We start from the raw sequence: 17,897 nt of genomic DNA, 5'->3' as shown, positions 1-17,897 counted from the left end.
AGGGTTTGCTACAGTCCATCAGTGTAGGAAACTGCCTCGAGTTCAGGACATGATCGAGATGTGTGGAGACATTGCGCCATACCCTCAGCTGTGCGAGCGGCACCAGGTCATAGACGGGTCTCCAGCCTCCTGCTCCTCGGGGCTCCACAGCCGAGGTGTCACCACACATGGCCGGTCCTGCGGCCTCCACCCTGGGGTCCCGACCTCCTCAGTGATCAGCGGAGGATCCTCTGGGGGCCCAGGCGGTGACACAACATGCACCCCCCCCCCCCCATTGGGAGGCGACTTTGGGGCCAATTATTCACCCCTAGGACCTGATTAACGATCCTGCATGAACAACGCGATTATCGGGGAAGTCGTCGGGAGCAGATGGAGGGGCACAGAATCCTCACTTCACAGTACAGATAACCTAACCCCTGATGCCTCACTATTACCAAGTCAATATCTCTGCTTGCTGTCAGAAAACAAAATTCAGAGGATGACAACTCATCACGCACCTGAGGGATAAAGTATCTGACAATGATCCTTGTACGATTCACAGAAAAACTTTATTAACATCAGACACATGAAATCCAGACCGGGGGGGGGGGGGGGGGTGCTATATACAGGTCAGCGGTGCAGTGTCCCCCATGACCTCGGCTCCCTCTGTCACTTCTGCATGCTCAGGATGTCGCTCCGATTCTGCGCTGTGGGAGGGCGCTCGCCTCCTACCGCCACAGTGACCGATCCCCATATACAAGAAGTGGAGCCAAATATCCAGGAGAAGAGTAGAGGCGCCATTACCTCTCGTGTCTGTCCTCACATGAAATCCACATTCTGCACCAAATTACTTCAGGTGACGTCCAACCACGGCCACCGCAGCCAGAGATGAAGGGGTGTGCAGAGGGGACCGATACAAGCCAGTGATTGGCTGCAGAAGTCATGTGGGTAGATTACATCACTGCAGAAGCGGGAGATTTATCCAATGAGAAATTATTTCAGCTGCTTTTCTGATACAGGAGCTCAATATCCTCCGAAAAGACAGCGACAGAACAGAATTCTGCAGCCACCACTAGAGGGAGCTCACTGCATACAGATTATACAGCCACCACTAGGGGGAGCTCACTACATACAGATTATACAGCCACCACTAGGGGGAGCTCACTACATACAGATTATACAGCCACCACTAGAGGGAGCTCACTGCATCCAGATTATACAGTCTATATAATTTTAGTGGTGGCTGTATAATCTGTATGTAGTGAGCTCCCTCTAGTGGTGGCTGTATAATCTGTATGTAGTGAGCTCCCTCTAGTGGTGACTGTATAATCTGTATGTAGTGAGCACCCTCTAGTGGTGGCTGTATAATCTGTATGTAGTGAGCACCCTCTAGTGGTGGCTGTATAATCTGTATGTAGTGAGCACCCTCTAGTGGTGGCTGTATAATCTGTATGTAGTGAGCTTCCTCTAGTGGTGACTGTATAATCTGTATGTAGTGAGCTCCCTGTAGTGGTGACTGTATAATCTGTATGTAGTGAGCTCCCTCTAGTGGTGGCTGTATAATCTGTATGTAGTGAGCTCCCTCTAGTGGTGGCTGTATAATCTGTGTGTAGTGAGCTCCCTCTAGTGGTGACTGTATAATCTGTATGTAGTGAGCTCCCTCTAGTGGTGGCTGTATAATCTGTATGTAGTGAGCTCCCTCTAGTGGTGGCTGTATAATCTGTATGAAGTGAGCTCCCTCTAGTGGCGGCTGTATAATCTGTGTGTAGTGAGCTCCCTCTAGTGGTGACTGTATAATCTGTATGTAGTGAGCTCCCTCTAGTGGTGGCTGTATAATCTGTATGTAGTGAGCTCCCTCTAGTGGTGGCTGTATGATCTGTATGTAGTGAGCTCCCTCTAGTGGTGGCTGTGTAATCTGTATGTAGTGAGCTCCCTCTAGTGGTGACTGTATAATGTGTATGAAGTGAGCTCCCTCTAGTGGTGGCTGTATAATGTGTATGTAGTGAGCTCCCTCTAGTGGTGGCTGTATAATCTGTATGTAGTGAGCTCCCTCTAGTGGTGACTGTATAATCTGTATGTAGTGAGCACCCTCTAGTGGTGGCTGTATAATCTGTATGTAGTGAGCTCCCCCTAGTGGTGGCTGTATAAGCTGTATGTAGTGAGCTCCCTCTAGTGGCGGCTGTATAATCTGTATGTAGTGAGCTCCCTCTAGTGGTGACTGTATAATCTGTATGTAGTGAGCTCCCTCTAGTGGTGACTGTATAATCTGTATGTAGGGAGCTCCCCCTAGTGGTGGCTGTATAATCTGTATGTAGTGAGCTCCCTCTAGTGGTGGCTGTATAAGCTGTATGTAGTGAGCTCCCTCTAGTGGTGGCTGTATAATCTGTATGTAGTGAGCTCCCTCTAGTGGTGACTGTATAATCTGTATGTAGTGAGCTCCCTCTAGTGGTGGCTGTATAATCTGTATGTAGTGAGCTCCCTCTAGTGGTGGCTGTATAATCTGTATGTAGTGAGCTCCCTCTAGTGGTGGATGTATAATCTGTATGTAGTGAGCTCCCTCTAGTGGTGACTGTTGTTACTGTTTGTCTATGCAGGAGATTTGGAGCTCTGTATCAGGGAAACAAGTCCTTCTGTAATGATACATTATCACACTAATCAGTGCAGAATATGGGAAGTGACATTCGCCCTTTCCTTTAGTTGGGTTTTGAGGTCTCCATTTCGTCAGCGCCATGAATAGATTTAGGACACTGCTGGAGGAATCCCCCCCCTAATTATTCTGCACCCACTTACCTCTCCTTTCATACACTGGTTCACTAGTCATAGTCCTGGTTGCACACCTGCCCCTTGTCACAGGTGTCTATGAGCAGCAGGTGCCGAGTCCTTCACCTGAGGAGATCTTCCTGCGTCTCGTCTGATAGGGATTATAGTTTGCTGAGGAACATGAGCAGAGCCGTGTGGAACTCCTCCGGTCTGTCCATGTAACACGCGTGCCCGGCTCCTTTAAGGGGGCTCAGCGTGCGGTTCGGCAGGTGCCGCAGGCTCTCTAGCGATTGGCTGCCCAGGTTCATGTCTTCTGTGCCGAATACGATGAGGGTGGGGACCTGCCGGCAATGAGGTTATGGTGAAGAACGAATTTGGGAAGGTTGGGGGGGGGGGGGGGGGTCTTGTTATGTGGATTGACGTTCCTGTAATGTCATGTGCAGGGGCCCTGGTGCAAGAGCTCAGCTTGGGGCCCCTTCCCTCAGTGTTTTGTGACCAAGGGCAGGGAAGCACCTAGCCTTCATATTGCCTGAGGCAAAAATTTAAACGGCACCCCCCCTCCCCCCCATTTTGACCTAACTCCTTCCCTCCATCCAGAGGTGTAACTGGACCTGCACTTTCTATAATACCGGTGTCTTATGCAGCACAAGGGTCTTTGGGGCCCCTCAGGCTCCTGGGCCCGGTAGCGCCTGCTACCTCTGCACCCCCTATAGCTACGCCCCTGGTCATGTGATTACAGAGAACCAATGAGGGACTAGTTAGACTTCATAAACTACAACCACCATCAGCCTCGTGGCAATGTCTGGGACGGTCACAGCTCCGCCCCCCGTTATTAACATCACTGAACTCATCCCGTATTATTATATCTACACTTAGAGGAGAACTCCACCGATCCTGACACTGAACTGAGTATACAGACATGGAGAGCGGCGCCCGGGGATCTCACTGCACTTACTGTTATCCCCGGGCGCCGCTCCATTCTCCCGCTATGCCCTCCGGTGTCTCCGCTCACTAAGTTATGGTAGGCGGAGTCTGCCCTTGTCCTGCTCTAGTGCTGGCCAATCGCAGCGCAGAGCTCACAAGGTTACTTTCTCCCAGGCTGTGAGCTCTGCGCTGCGATTGGCCAGCACTAGAGCAGGACAAGGGCAGACTCCGCCTACCATAACTTAGTGAGCGGAGACACCGGAGGGCATAGCGGGAGAACGGAGCGGCGCCCGGGGATAACAGTAAGTGCAGTGAGATCCCCGGGCGCCGCTCTCCAGGTCAGCATACTCAGTTCACAGTGTCAGGATCGGTGAAAGGTCCTCTTTAAAGGAGAACTCCACCTGCACCGCTGACCGGGCCCCGGGCCCCACGCACCTGGATCTGCTGGTACTGCTGCGGTTTGAAGCTCTTTGTCCCCACAGGAGCAACTGGCACGAAGCCCCTCAGGCGGTCGGGGTGCTGCAGGAGGAGAGGTACGGAGAAGAGGCCGCTCATGGACGGACTGATGATGACCGGCTGGCGTGTGCCCAGCGCCTCCATGACGTGGAGGAGATACCCAGTGCGGCCCTTCTCTGAAGACATAGGCTGAGCTTGTAGAGACTGGCCGTATCCTAGGAGTCAGGAAGCAGATATTCAAGACCAGGAGCGCGCGCCCCCCCATATATCCAGCAGTACGCGCAGCGCGCCCCCCCCATATATCCAGCAGTACGCGCAGCGCGCCCCCCCCCCATACATCCAGCAGTACGCGCAGCGCGCCCCCCCCCCCCCCCCATACATCCAGCAGTACGCGCAGCGCGCGCCCCCCATACATCCCGCAGTACGCGCAGCGCGCGCCCCCCCCCCCATACATCCCGCAGTAACGCGCAGCGCGCCCCCCCCCCATACATCCCGCAGTACGCGCAGCGCGCCCCCCCCCCCCCATACATCCCGCAGTACGCGCAGCGCGCCCCCCCCCCCCATACATCCCGCAGTACGCGCAGCGCGCCCCCCCCCTATACATCCCGCAGTACGCGCAGCGCGCCCCCCCCCCATACATCCCGCAGTACGCGCAGCGCGCCCCCCCCCATACATCCCGCAGTACGCGCAGCGCGCCCCAACCCGCCCCCCCCATACATCCCGCAGTACGCGCAGCGCGCCCCCCCCCATATATCCCGCAGTACGCGCAGCGCGCCCCCCCCTATACATCCCGCAGTACGCGCAGCGCGCCCCCCCTATACATCCCGCAGTACGCGCAGCGCGCCCCCCCTATACATCCCGCAGTACGCGCAGCGCGCCCCCCCCTATACATCCCGCAGTACGCGCAGCGCGCCCCCCCCTATACATCCCGCAGTACGCGCAGCGCGCCCCCCCCCTATACATCCCGCAGTACGCGCAGCGCGCCCCCCCTATACATCCCGCAGTACGCGCAGCGCGCCCCCCCCTATACATCCCGCAGTACGCGCAGCGCGCCCCCCCTATACATCCCGCAGTACCCAGCGCGCACCCTAATCCGCAGTACGCGCAGCGCCCCCCCTATACATCCCGCAGTACGCGCAGCGCGCCCCCCCTATACATCCCGCAGTACGCGCAGCGCGCGCCCCTATATATCCCGCAGTACACAGAGCGCGCGCCCCTATATGCCGCGGGCCTGAGCTCTGCCAGTGCAGCACCCAGGACATGCCGGGGCTCGGTCGTCCGCTGCCGTACCTGGTAAGTCTATGGCCACCGCCCGGTATCCGTGCTCGGACAGAATCTGCAGCGTCCCCAGGTCCTCCCAGGTTTTTGAGGTGAAGGAGCGTCCATGCAGTAACAGCACCGGGAACCTGAAAGATCAGAGACAACCCGACTTACATCTGTCCTGACCGATGAGGTGTCAGTAGAAACTGCTCGGATATAAACTCTAGAGCCGTGTCATGTGACCTGTGGTCGCCGGCCGACATTGTACAGACCTCTCGGACTCCTCCGGGCTGCCCCTCGGCGCCGCCTCCCGGTAGAAGGTGGGCCAGGCTCCGCCCAGGGTCGCCGTCCGCACGGTGACGTTCACGCTGTCGGGGGGCTCGGCGCGGGCGGCCTCGGCTCGGGCCTCCTCCGGTGCGGGCCTCATGGAGGGGAGGAGCAGGTAGAGCAGGACGGAGACGGACAGAACCAGGACCAGGACGACGAGCTTATGGCGGCCCAGACCCATGATCCAGGGGAGGATGGGAGTGATTGGTGCTCCTCCTCCTCTCACTGCGGGCGGAAGGACAACCCCCAGCATGTCCCTCATCATGTGACTGAGGACGGACCGTGTATAGGGATGGTTTTCAGCATCTCCCATTTCATAGACTGTCAGCTCCTGTGGTCAGGACTCTGTTCACACGGTGTAAAGCGATCAGATCCGCGGCTCTTACACATCTGCTTCCGACTCCTTATCACTGTGAACAGTTTGCATTCTGCACGGATCCCCCCCCCCCCCCTCTGTACCCTGTGTGTCCACCAGAGGGCAGTGCAGTGTCATTACCTGTGTGTCCACCAGAGGGCAGTGCAGTGTCATTACCTGTGTGTCCACCAGAGGGCAGTGCAGTGTCATTACCTGTGTGTCCACCAGAGGGCAGTGCAGTGTCATTACCTGTGTGTCCACCAGAGGGCAGTGCAGTGTCATTACCTCTGTGTCCACCAGAGGGCGGTGCAGTGTCATTACCTGTGTGTCCACCAGAGGGCGGTGCAGTGTCATTACCTGTATGTCCAGCAGAGGGTAGTGCAGTGTCATTACCTCTGTGTCCAGCAGAGGGCGGTGCAGTGTCATTACCTGTGTGTCCACCAGAGGGCGGTGCAGTGTCATTACCTGTGTGTCCAGCAGAGGGCGGTGCAGTGTCATTACCTGTGTGTCCAGCAGAGGGCAGTGCAGTGTCATTATCTCTGTGTCCACCAGAGGGCAGTGCAGTGTCATTACCTGTGTGTCCACCAGAGGGCAGTGCAGTGTCATTACCTGTGTGTCCACCAGAGGGCGGTGCAGTGTCATTACCTGTGTGTCCACCAGAGGGCAGTGCAGTGTCATTACCTGTGTGTCCACCAGAGGGCAGTGCAGTGCCATTACCTGTGTGTCCACCAGAGGGCGGTGCAGTGTCATTACCTGTGTGTCCACCAGAGGGCGGTGCAGTGTCATTACCTGTGTGTCCACCAGAGGGCGGTGCAGTGTCATTACCTGTGTGTCCACCAGAGGGCGGTGCAGTGTCATTTCCTGTGTGTCCAGCAGAGGGCAGTGCAGTGTCATTTACCTCTGTGTCCACCAGAGGGCAGTGCAGTGTCATTACCTCTGTGTCCACCAGAGGGCGGTGCAGTGTCATTACCTCTGTGTCCACCAGAGGGCGGTGCAGTGTCATTACCTCTGTGTCCACCAGAGGGCAGTGCAGTGTCATTACCTGTGTGTCCACCAGAGGGCGGTGCAGTGTCATTACCTCTGTGTCCACCAGAGGGCGGTGTCATTACCTCTGTGTCCACCAGAGGGCGGTGTCATTACCTGTGTGTCCACCAGAGGGCGGTGCAGTGTCATTACCTGTGTGTCCACCAGAGGGCAGTGCAGTGTCATTACCTGTGTGTCCAGCAGAGGGCGGTGCAGTGTCATTACCTGTGTGTCCAGCAGAGGGCAGTGCAGTGTCATTATCTCTGTGTCCACCAGAGGGCAGTGCAGTGTCATTACCTGTGTGTCCACCAGAGGGCAGTGCAGTGTCATTACCTGTGTGTCCACCAGAGGGCGGTGCAGTGTCATTACCTGTGTGTCCACCAGAGGGCAGTGCAGTGTCATTACCTGTGTGTCCACCAGAGGGCAGTGCAGTGCCATTACCTGTGTGTCCACCAGAGGGCGGTGCAGTGTCATTACCTGTGTGTCCACCAGAGGGCGGTGCAGTGTCATTACCTGTGTGTCCACCAGAGGGCGGTGCAGTGTCATTACCTGTGTGTCCACCAGAGGGCGGTGCAGTGTCATTTCCTGTGTGTCCAGCAGAGGGCAGTGCAGTGTCATTTACCTCTGTGTCCACCAGAGGGCAGTGCAGTGTCATTACCTCTGTGTCCACCAGAGGGCGGTGCAGTGTCATTACCTCTGTGTCCACCAGAGGGCGGTGCAGTGTCATTACCTCTGTGTCCACCAGAGGGCAGTGCAGTGTCATTACCTGTGTGTCCACCAGAGGGCGGTGCAGTGTCATTACCTCTGTGTCCACCAGAGGGCGGTGTCATTACCTCTGTGTCCACCAGAGGGCGGTGTCATTACCTGTGTGTCCACCAGAGGGCGGTGCAGTGTCATTACCTGTGTGTCCACCAGAGGGCAGTGCAGTGTCATTACCTGTGTGTCCACCAGAGGGCAGTGCTGAGCAGCTGTAAACCTTTCTTGGGCTCTTTGCTTCCTGGTCGCACTTTGCATTCTGGAAGTGTTGCCTTCGGGATACGAGGTAGGAGCCGCTGATCCTTCTCCTTACCGCTAGGTATGTGTCCGTACAGGGTCAGCTCTGCTGCATGCATCCTCTGTACCCTGACGTCTCCACACATGGTACCTACCTCTAACCCTATCTTACTCTATATTTACCATAAGCAGAGAGGGAAGTAGAATCCTCAGCATGCACTCTGGGAGTTGTAGTCCCACAGGGGCTGGTTACAGGTTGCCCTTGCTGCTGTGCTCCTGCGTCTGATTCTAAACTCCACCGGGCTATGATGGGAGTTGTAGTCTGTGGCGTAATATCAGGTGATATCGCTGCCCTGAAATCTGATCCCGAGTCCAAAAAAAACAAGTTTTAATCCTGACCCAAGAATCTGAGTGTGTATATGGCGGCCACAATGGTTGCCACCCAGCTTTCCCAGGTGTAGGCAGCAGATTAGGGGATGGTCAGCTCTGCCGCAGTCCTGGCGACACTTCACCCAGTGCCGCCCCTTTTTCCTGCTGCGGTGTCACTGCCCCCAGGGGACAGGCACTCTCTGCTGCCCTACATGTCACCTGCACAGACAGTATACACACGGTGCACAGACACACGCACACACGCGCACACACACACACGGTGCACACACACACGGTGCACAGACACACACACACGGTGCACAGACACACGCGCACACACACACGCGCACACACACACGGTGCACACACACACGGTGCACAGACACACACACACGGTGCACAGACACACGCACGCACAGATGCGGTGTACAGACACACGCACGCACAGATACGGTGCACAGACACACGCACGCACAGATACGGTGCACAGACACACGTACGCACAGATACGGTGCACAGACACACGCACGCACAGATACGGTGCACAGACACACGCACGCACAGATACGGTGCACAGACACACGCACGCACAGATACGGTGCACAGACACACGCACGCACAGATACGGTGCACAGACACACGCACGCACAGATACGGTGCACAGACACACACACGCACGCACGCACAGATACGGTGCACAGACACATGCACACACACGGTGCACAGATACGGTGCACGCACAGACACACGCACGCACAGACACGGTGCACAGACACATGCACGCACAGATACGGTGCACAGACACATGCACGCACAGATACGGTGCACACACGGTGCACAGACACACGCGCGCACACGGTGCACATGCACGCACAGATACGGTGCACAGACACATGCACGCACAGATACGGTGCACAGACACATGCACGCACACACACGGTGCACAGACACATGCACGCACAGTATACACACGGTGCACAGACACACGCACGCACAGATGCGGTGCACAGACACACGCACGCACAGACACGCGCACACACACACGGTGCACACACACACGCGCACACACACACGCGCACACACACACGGTGCACACACACACGGTGCACAGACACACACACACGGTGCACAGACACACGCACGCACAGATGCGGTGTACAGACACACGCACGCACAGATACGGTGCACAGACACACGCACGCACAGATACGGTGCACAGACACACGTACGCACAGATACGGTGCACAGACACACGCACGCACAGATACGGTGCACAGACACACGCACGCACAGATACGGTGCACAGACACACGCACGCACAGATACGGTGCACAGACACACGCACGCACAGATACGGTGCACAGACACACGCACGCACAGATACGGTGCACAGACACACACACGCACGCACGCACAGATACGGTGCACAGACACATGCACACACACGGTGCACAGATACGGTGCACGCACAGACACACGCACGCACAGACACGGTGCACAGACACATGCACGCACAGATACGGTGCACAGACACATGCACGCACAGATACGGTGCACACACGGTGCACAGACACACGCGCGCACACGGTGCACATGCACGCACAGATACGGTGCACAGACACATGCACGCACAGATACGGTGCACAGACACATGCACGCACACACACGGTGCACAGACACATGCACGCACAGTATACACACGGTGCACAGACACACGCACGCACAGATGCGGTGCACAGACACACGCACGCACAGACACGCGGTGCACAGACACACGCACGCACACACACACGGTGCACAGGCATGCATACCCTAGCATTCAGTATTGTACATGTTTCGGTACGCGGCTCCTGTGGTGACATCACGTAAGTCGCCGCCGTCCGTCCCTGGACGGTGTTTATTGGACGGTTGCTTTTTATTGAGGCTGAGAAACGACAGGTTAATGACTTGTGCAGGCAGCAGTGATGGAGGCGCGAGGCGTCATGTTACCTCTGCCCCGGGCTTGGACTTTTGCCCCCGTTTTTGTTGGTTTTTATTTTGCATTTAATCAAACAGTTAACGATAAAACCTCAGGTGGTGCCGCAGGCAGAATCAGCCCCTCCCCCCCCCTCCTGCCCCCCCCTCCTCCTGCCCCCCCCCCCAACAGATGCAACAATGTTACTAGACAGGAATATATGTATTAGGGCTCATGCACATGAACCTTTTTTTTTCCGTTCCATTCTTTGCGTTTTGTATACATACCGTATACGATACCATTCATTTCAATAAATCCGCAAAAAAACAAAGTACGCCGTATGCCTTCCGTTTTTCTGTTCAAAGATAGAACATGTCTTATTATTGTCCGCATAACGGACAAGGATAGGACTGTTCTATTAGGGCCCGGCTGTTCCGTTCCACAAAAAACGGAATGCACGCGGACATTATCCGTATTTTTCGCGGATCCGTTCTTTGCGGACCGCAAAATACTGAAAAGTCATACAGTCATGTGCATGAGCCCTTACTGTTTTAGCTCTGATGATCCTGAGCCTCCTGGTGCATGAACAAAATGCTAGAGCTACAGTAAAAACTGAAACATCTGTCAGCAGAGATGAATGACAGCCCCAGGCTCTGTAATGGCGGCTGTCAGTGGTTGTCACTCGGGTGTGAATGCTTGGCGCTGTTATTTCCCAGGTGACAGACATGGCGGAGGTGCAGACTCAGGACGGCCACATCACTGTTTCTGGCCAAAAGTTATTCTACCGTGAGGCAGTCCCAGCGCAGACCTCGTCCAAGCCGCCCGTCCTCCTGCTCCACGGCATCCGCTTCTCCTCCCAGACCTGGCTGGACCTCGGGACCCTCCACAAGCTGGCGGCCGCAGGACATCGCGCTGTCGCTATTGATCTGCCCGGTGAGTGCGGGACCCCCCATCATTCCCTAATCCGTCTTCACTGTCTTTTATTTAAAGAGGTTATCCAGGATTAGAAAACCATGAACAGCACCATACCTGTCCACAGGTTGTGTGAGGTACTACAGCTGCCTGTCACGGCTGAGGACAGGGAAAATCCTCAGCCCTGCGATGCCAGATGGTGTAGGCTGCTCGGCCAGGAAGACAGGATTAGGGAGCAGGTCACCTCCTATCGCGTCCCTAACCTGACCCAAACTCCTAGCTGCATGGGCCGACCTTTAAGGTAGGAGGACCCATGCTCCGGAACCTCGGATCCCTAACTCACCCTCTGTCCGGTCCCTGGACTAGGAGTCAGGGTAAGACGACCTACTCCTCCTTGGCACGGAGGAGCAGGAGTCTCAATGGCCAAGCTGCTGGGAAAAGGGGAACACAAACAGACTAACGGAAATGGCAGGCGAACTAAGTAGTTCCACCAACCTGCCACAGCCTTGCTGACTGGATCCCGGAGCACACAGGGATCCAGAACCATAAGCTGCACAAACCAACAAAGGAAGGTCCCAACAGAACATCGCATACAACAAGACATAAACGTGACGTGACAATATCTGTATGACCACAGGGGGGGCTCTCACTGGCCGGCAGGAAACACAGGCGGCTGCTCCAGCTAAGCATGGCTGAAGCAACCCTCCGACCTGTGCTAACAGTGAGGCTTTATAGGCCAAGAAGCCACGCCCCACAGTCGGACACACCCAGTGACATCACACACACACACACTGGGAAGGGAGTTAACCCTTCCAGAACCACAGAAGGGAAAACACAACTTAAAGGGGAAGTGTCCAAACAACGAACACACTGTGGCTGTTGCCGCAGGCAACGACATGGGTGGCAACCGTGTCCTGGGAGTCAGCCCGAAGGCTGGGACACTGCCACCACATGTACACACAAGGACCAAACGTTGCCACGGGCAGCCACAGTGAGGGGAAGATGTAAGGGCACACCACACATAACACAGAGTGCACACAGACATACGAAAGTGCTTACAAACACGCACACAACTCCAAGGGAACCACACACATAGCTGTTGTCCGCGGCAACCGCACCTGAGGCCAACAACATTATGCCTCCCGCTGCGGTTGACACTACAACCCAAACCGCGTGGAAACTGTATGCGGCTCCCAAGGAGTCACGGATATAAACATGGTCGTGACACTCTCACCCCTCAAAGCCCCCCCCACCAAAAAATAAACTCGTGAGGGACTCAGACAAGGGGATGGGAGAAGGGGACGTCCACTCTCAGGAAATGGTTCCCGGAAGTCGCTGCCAGCTGCATCCTCTCCCGGCTCACACTCAGCCAGTCCAGCGAGGCCTGCAGCCCGCACCAGCGACACGGGGGAGAGAACCACTGAGAGTGGACGAGGGGACTCTCCACTCACGTCCCCACTCCAGTCGCTGCCAGCTGCATCCTCTCCCAGCTCACACTCAGCCAGTCCAGCGAGGCCTGCAGCCCGCCACAGCGACACGGGAAGAGAACCACTGAGAGTGGACGAGGGGACTCCCCACTAACGTCCCCACTCCAGTCGCTGCCAGCTGCATCCTCTCCCAGCTCACACTCAGCCAGTCCAGCAGCCCGCACCAGCGACACGGGAAGAGAACCACTGAGAGTGGACGAGGGGACTCCCCACTAACGTCCCCACTCCAGTCGCTGCCAGCTGCATCCTCTCCCAGCTCACACTCAGCCAGTCCAGCAGCCCGCACCAGCGACACGGGAAGAGAACCACTGAGAGTGGACGAGGGGACTCTCCACTAACGTCCCCACTCCAGTCGCTGCCAGCAGACACTCCTAACCAGCACGCAGCCGGACCACTAACGGAATGCTGCCAGCAGACGACCAGAGATGGGAACATGGAGAGGGACGAGGGACCACCAACACGGACACGGAAGGTAAGGTGGCGGGGAATAAGCCACCAACCGTGCCGATAACGGTGATCCCCCCCCCGGAACGCTCTCCCTCCGGAGAACGCGCATGCAGGCCACAAGGGGATGGCACTGCATGCTGCACCCTCTTTCGAAGGTGTGCAAACCGCACACCAAACAAACACCACAAGAGCAATAAAAACTCAGGGGACGCCAAGACAGAGCACGGTGAAGGGATGGCGGGGAAACGCCATTCACCGCGCCGTCAGCGGCGAAACCCCCATAACGCTCTCCCTCCGAAGAGCGCGCGTGCACCCCATCAGCCTATGGCGATGCATGCTTCACCCTCTTTCGAGGGACGCCACGTGAGAAGCCTCTGTGGTCATACTGTCACGGCTGAGGACGGGGAAAATCCTCAGCCGTGCGATGCCAGAAGATGTTAGGCTGCTCGGCCAGGAAGACAGGATTAGGGAGCATGTCACCTCCTAACGCATCCCTAACCTTACCCTGACTCCTAGTCCAGGGACCGGACGGAGGGTGAGTTAGGCATCCGAGGTTCCGGAGCATGGGTCCTCCTACCTTAAAGGTCGGCCCATGCAGCTAGGAGTTAGGGTCAGGTTAGGGATGCGTTAGGAGGTGACCTGCTCCCTAATCCTGTCTTCCTGGCCGAGCAGCCTCACATCTTCTGGCATCGCACGGCTGAGGATTTTCCCCGTCCTCAGCCGTGACCCTGCCATGGCAGGCAGAACCCATGGACCGCGGTGCTGCTGTATATGGAAGAAAGCAACCATGGTTTTAAAATCCTGGACAAACCCTTTAACTGTTCACTACATACAGATTATACAGCCACCACTAAGGGGAGCTCACTGCATACAGATTATACAGCCACCACTAAGGGGAGCTCACTACATACAGATTATACAGCCACCACTAGAGGGAGCTCACTACATACAGATTATACATCCACCACTAGAGGGAGCTCACTACATACAGATTATACAGCCACCACTAGAGGGAGCTCACTACATACAGATTATACATCCACCACTAGAGGGAGCTCACTACATACAGATTATACAGCCACCACTAGAGGGATCTCACTACATACAGATTATACAGCCACCACTAGGGGGAGCTCACTACATACAGATTATACAGCCACCACTAGAGGGAGCTCACTACATACAGATTATACAGCCACCACTAGAGGGAGCTCACTACATACAGATTATACAGCCACCACTAGAGGGAGCTCACTACATACAGATTATACAGCCACCACTAGGGGGAGCTCACTACATACAGATTATACAGCCACCACTAGGGGGAGCTCACTACATACAGATTATACAGCCACCACTAGAGGGCGCTCACTACATACAGATTATACAGCCACCACTAGAGGGAGCTCACTACATACAGATTATACAGCCACCACTAGAGGGAGCTCACTACATACAGATTATACAGCCACCACTAGAGGGAGCTCACTACATACAGATTATACAGCCACCACTAGAGGGCGCTCACTACATACAGATTATACAGCCACCACTAGAGGGAGCTCACTACATACAGATTATACAGCCACCACTAGAGGGAGCGCATTACATACAGATTATACAGCCACCACTAGGGGGAGCTCACTACATACAGATTATACAGTCACCACTAGAGGGAGCTCACTGCATACAGATTATACAGTCACCACTAGAGGGAGCTCACTGCATACAGATTATACAGCCACCACTAGAGGGAGCTCACTACATACAGATTACACAGCCACCACTAGAGGGAGCTCACTACATACAGATTATACAGCCACCACTAGAGGGAGCTCACTACATACAGATTATACAGTCACCACTAGAGGGAGCTCAGAACATACAGATTACACAGCCACCACTAGGGGGAGCTCACTACATACAGATTACACAGCCACCACTAGAGGGAGCTCACTACATACAGATTATACAGCCACCACTAGAGGGAGCTCACTACATACAGATTATACAGCCACCACTAGAGGGAGCTCACTACATACAGATTATACAGCCACCACTAGAGGGAGCTCACTACATACAGATTATACAGCCACCTCTAGGGGGAGCTCACTACATACAGATTACACAGCCACCACTAGAGGGAGCTCACTACATACAGATTATACAGCCACCACTAGAGGGAGCTCACTACATACAGATTATACAGTCACCACTAGAGGGAGCTCACTACATACAGATTATACAGCCACCACTAGGGGGAGCTCACTACATACAGATTATACAGTCACCACTAGAGGGAGCTCACTACATACAGATTATACAGCCACCACTAGAGGGAGCTCACTACATACAGATTATACAGTCACCACTAGAGGGAGCTCACTACATACAGATTATACAGCCACCACTAGCCGGTCTGGTCCCCTACACGTGACACCAGTCTACAGTAAACTCTTGAGCTCCCCCTTGTGGTGGCTCTAGGCAGACACAGTTTTCTCCTTTAGTGCTATGCAAGGTATTCGGAGCTCTGCATCAATTAAAGGGGTATTTCTGTTTATCTCCTATACACAGGATTGGGGATTACTGTTATATCATGAGAATGGGGGCACTGCACCTCCTGCAGCCCCCTGAAATGAATGGAGCGGCTGGTTGCGTGTGGGTGTGGCCGCGCCATTCGTTTGTATAGGACTTCCAGGGATAGCCTAATACGCGGCTCCGGCTGCTCCATTCATTTCAGGGGCTGCAGGGGTTACAGGGCCCTCGTCCTAGCGCTGGAACCCCCACCGATCTGATAGTTATTCCCTATTCTGTGTATGGGGGGGTAACGCAATCTAACCAGAGTACCCCTTTAAGTGAAGCTCCGATCGCTATAAAGATATATGAATCGGGGCAGGATTGTGGACCCGGAAATGACCTGAAGATAAAAATGAGAACTTTCCCTTTTCTGCTTTATTTACGACCCTGGACCTCGTTGCTGGAGCCTCTCCTCTGGTGCTGGCGCCTCTCCTCTGGTGCTGGCGCCTCTCCTCTGGTGCTGGCGCCTCTCCTCTGGTGTTGGCGCCTCTCCTCTGGTGTTGGCGCCTCTCCTCTGGTGCTGGCGCCTCTCCTCTGGTGCTGGCGCCTCTCCTCTGGTGCTGGCGCCTCTCCTCCGGTGCTGGCGCCTCTCCTCCGGTGCTGGTGCCTCTCCTCCGGTGTTGGCGCCTCTCCTCCGGTGCCGGCGCCTCTCATCCTCCATCCATGTTTTCTTTCTATAGGACTGGGATGTTCTGCAGATGCGAAGGCCCCCAGCTCAATCGGGGAACCAGCCCCTCCGGGCTTCATACAAGAAGTCCTGGAATCCCTGAAGATGGTCCCAGCCGCCATCATCAGCCCCTCCCTCAGCGGCATGTACTCGCTCCCCTTCGTCCTGAGCAGCCCGCAGAATGTGGCTGCGTATGTGCCGGTCGCCCCCATCTGTACAGACAAGTTCTCCGCACAGGCTTACAGCCGCGCTCAGGTAACACAGGGCGGATGTGACAACCAGATGTGGCACTCAGTGGGTTGTCAGACTCATGAAGCAGTTAAAGGGAAACTGTTTCAGATGTTGTAGAGCAGGCATCTCAAACTGCGGCCCTCCAGCTGTTGCAAAACTACAACTCCCAGCGTGCCCGGACAGCCTACAGGTATCAGCCTACAGCAGGGCATTGTGGGAGTTGTAGTTTTACAACAGCTGGAGGGCCGCAGTTTGAGATGCCTGTTGTAGAGTTTGCTTATCTTATACTCCAGTCACAGCCAAAGCTTTTCTCTCTGCTGCTTAGGAGGGGGCTGCAGAGACATGGGGTGTACAGAGACTTATCACCAGTCAAACCTGAGTCCCCTCTGTGGACGGCTCTGTTCTGGGGCCCGGTTTGGCTCCACAGCATTTTGCAGCGTTGCATTGTTGGAGAGATAATGCCGACATCTCCTACAATGCATTGCAGCAGGACAAGCCCGACATCCCATAATCCAGTAGTAATGGTATCCCTTTAAGGGGGGGTTCAGGGCAGTAACCATCTGGCCCCCTTTGCTCCGCAGTTTCCCGCCCTGATAGTTTACGGTGACGGCGATGAACAGTTAGGAGAAGTCTCGCTGGGAAACCTGAAGAACCTGCCCAACAGCCAAGTGTTCTGCATGAAGGGGGCGGGGCACGCCTGTTACCTGGACGACCCCGATTCCTGGCACCTCCGCCTCCTGGAGTTCCTCGGCAGCCTGAAATAAGAAGAATCGACTATTCCTCCTCCCTATCAGCTCCCCCCCCCCACCCCCCATTTTATAGAACCGCTGATCAGACCGATCGCCGATCCGATCCTGTGGTACTGATCGCTACAAGCGCCGAGTGAAATAAAGAGATTGACACAATCCAAGTCCCGTGTGACATTTCTGAAGGCGTCTCCGGTTTATTATCTGTCATTGCATCAGTGATGTCATCAGCAGGGGGCGGGGCTGTGACAACCTCTCAGACAGGATATACAGGCAGGTTGTCAGCAGTAATAGATGTTCCTGTAGTATAAGGTGTGTGATCTCATGTCTGATTACATGTCATTATATCAGTGATGTCATCAGCAGGGGGCGGGGCTGTGACAACCTCTCAGACAGGTTGTCAGCAGTAATAGATGTTCCTGTAGTATAA

At 55.3% G+C, this 17,897-nt stretch overlaps 2 protein-coding genes across 5 annotated transcripts; one reads left to right on the top strand and one right to left on the bottom strand.

The window, feature by feature from the left end:
- Positions 1 to 441: 441 nt before the first annotated feature.
- ABHD14A (abhydrolase domain containing 14A) lies at positions 442 to 6,122 on the bottom strand. Of its 2 annotated transcripts, XR_006390875.1 has the most exons (5): positions 5,652 to 6,122; positions 5,410 to 5,525; positions 4,099 to 4,334; positions 2,770 to 3,080; positions 442 to 940 (listed from the first exon to the last, which is right to left on the bottom strand). XR_006390875.1 is itself a non-coding variant. In XM_044301345.1 (4 exons), exons 1-4 carry the CDS (start codon positions 6,017 to 6,019, stop codon positions 2,901 to 2,903), a joined length of 900 nt encoding a protein of 299 aa, XP_044157280.1. In that variant the 5' UTR covers positions 6,020 to 6,122; the 3' UTR covers positions 2,429 to 2,900. The 2 variants fall into 2 exon arrangements, 1 of the variants encoding a protein (XP_044157280.1); XM_044301345.1 differs by lacking the exon at positions 442 to 940 and having other exon boundaries at positions 2,429 to 3,080.
- LOC122943539 (protein ABHD14B-like) lies at positions 5,801 to 17,626 on the top strand. 3 transcript variants are annotated; one of them, XM_044301349.1, is made up of 4 exons: positions 5,801 to 5,821; positions 11,117 to 11,333; positions 16,504 to 16,745; positions 17,303 to 17,626. In XM_044301349.1, exons 2-4 carry the CDS (start codon positions 11,126 to 11,128, stop codon positions 17,483 to 17,485), a joined length of 633 nt encoding a protein of 210 aa, XP_044157284.1. In that variant the 5' UTR covers positions 5,801 to 5,821; positions 11,117 to 11,125; the 3' UTR covers positions 17,486 to 17,626. The 3 variants fall into 3 exon arrangements, with proteins under 3 accessions (XP_044157284.1, XP_044157283.1, XP_044157281.1); XM_044301348.1 differs by lacking the exon at positions 5,801 to 5,821 and adding an exon at positions 7,997 to 8,126; XM_044301346.1 differs by lacking the exon at positions 5,801 to 5,821 and adding an exon at positions 8,061 to 8,159.
- The last annotated feature ends 271 nt before the right edge of the window (positions 17,627 to 17,897 follow it).

Source organism: Bufo gargarizans, chromosome 7 (genome assembly GCF_014858855.1).
Source record: "Bufo gargarizans isolate SCDJY-AF-19 chromosome 7, ASM1485885v1, whole genome shotgun sequence".
NCBI classification, from domain to species: domain Eukaryota; kingdom Metazoa; phylum Chordata; class Amphibia; order Anura; family Bufonidae; genus Bufo; species Bufo gargarizans.
This window is presented reverse-complemented; position numbering and strand designations above follow the sequence as displayed.

Excerpts from the sequence above, each read along its gene's own strand:
- ABHD14A (XM_044301345.1), bottom strand. The coding sequence starts at position 6,019 with ATGGGAGATGCTGAAAACCATCCCTATACACGGTCCGTCCTCAGTCAC. Across the intron at positions 5,526-5,651 it reads AGCCCGGAGGAGTCCGAGAG|GTTCCCGGTGCTGTTACTGC; the intron begins GTCTGTACAATG and ends CTGATCTTTCAG. Across the intron at positions 3,081-4,098 it reads AGCAGTACCAGCAGATCCAG|GTCCCCACCCTCATCGTATT; the intron begins GTGCGTGGGGCC and ends CATTGCCGGCAG.
- LOC122943539 (XM_044301349.1), top strand. The coding sequence starts at position 11,126 with ATGGCGGAGGTGCAGACTCAGGACGGCCACATCACTGTTTCTGGCCAA. Across the intron at positions 11,334-16,503 it reads TGTCGCTATTGATCTGCCCG|GACTGGGATGTTCTGCAGAT; the intron begins GTGAGTGCGGGA and ends TTCTTTCTATAG. Across the intron at positions 16,746-17,302 it reads AGGCTTACAGCCGCGCTCAG|TTTCCCGCCCTGATAGTTTA; the intron begins GTAACACAGGGC and ends TTTGCTCCGCAG.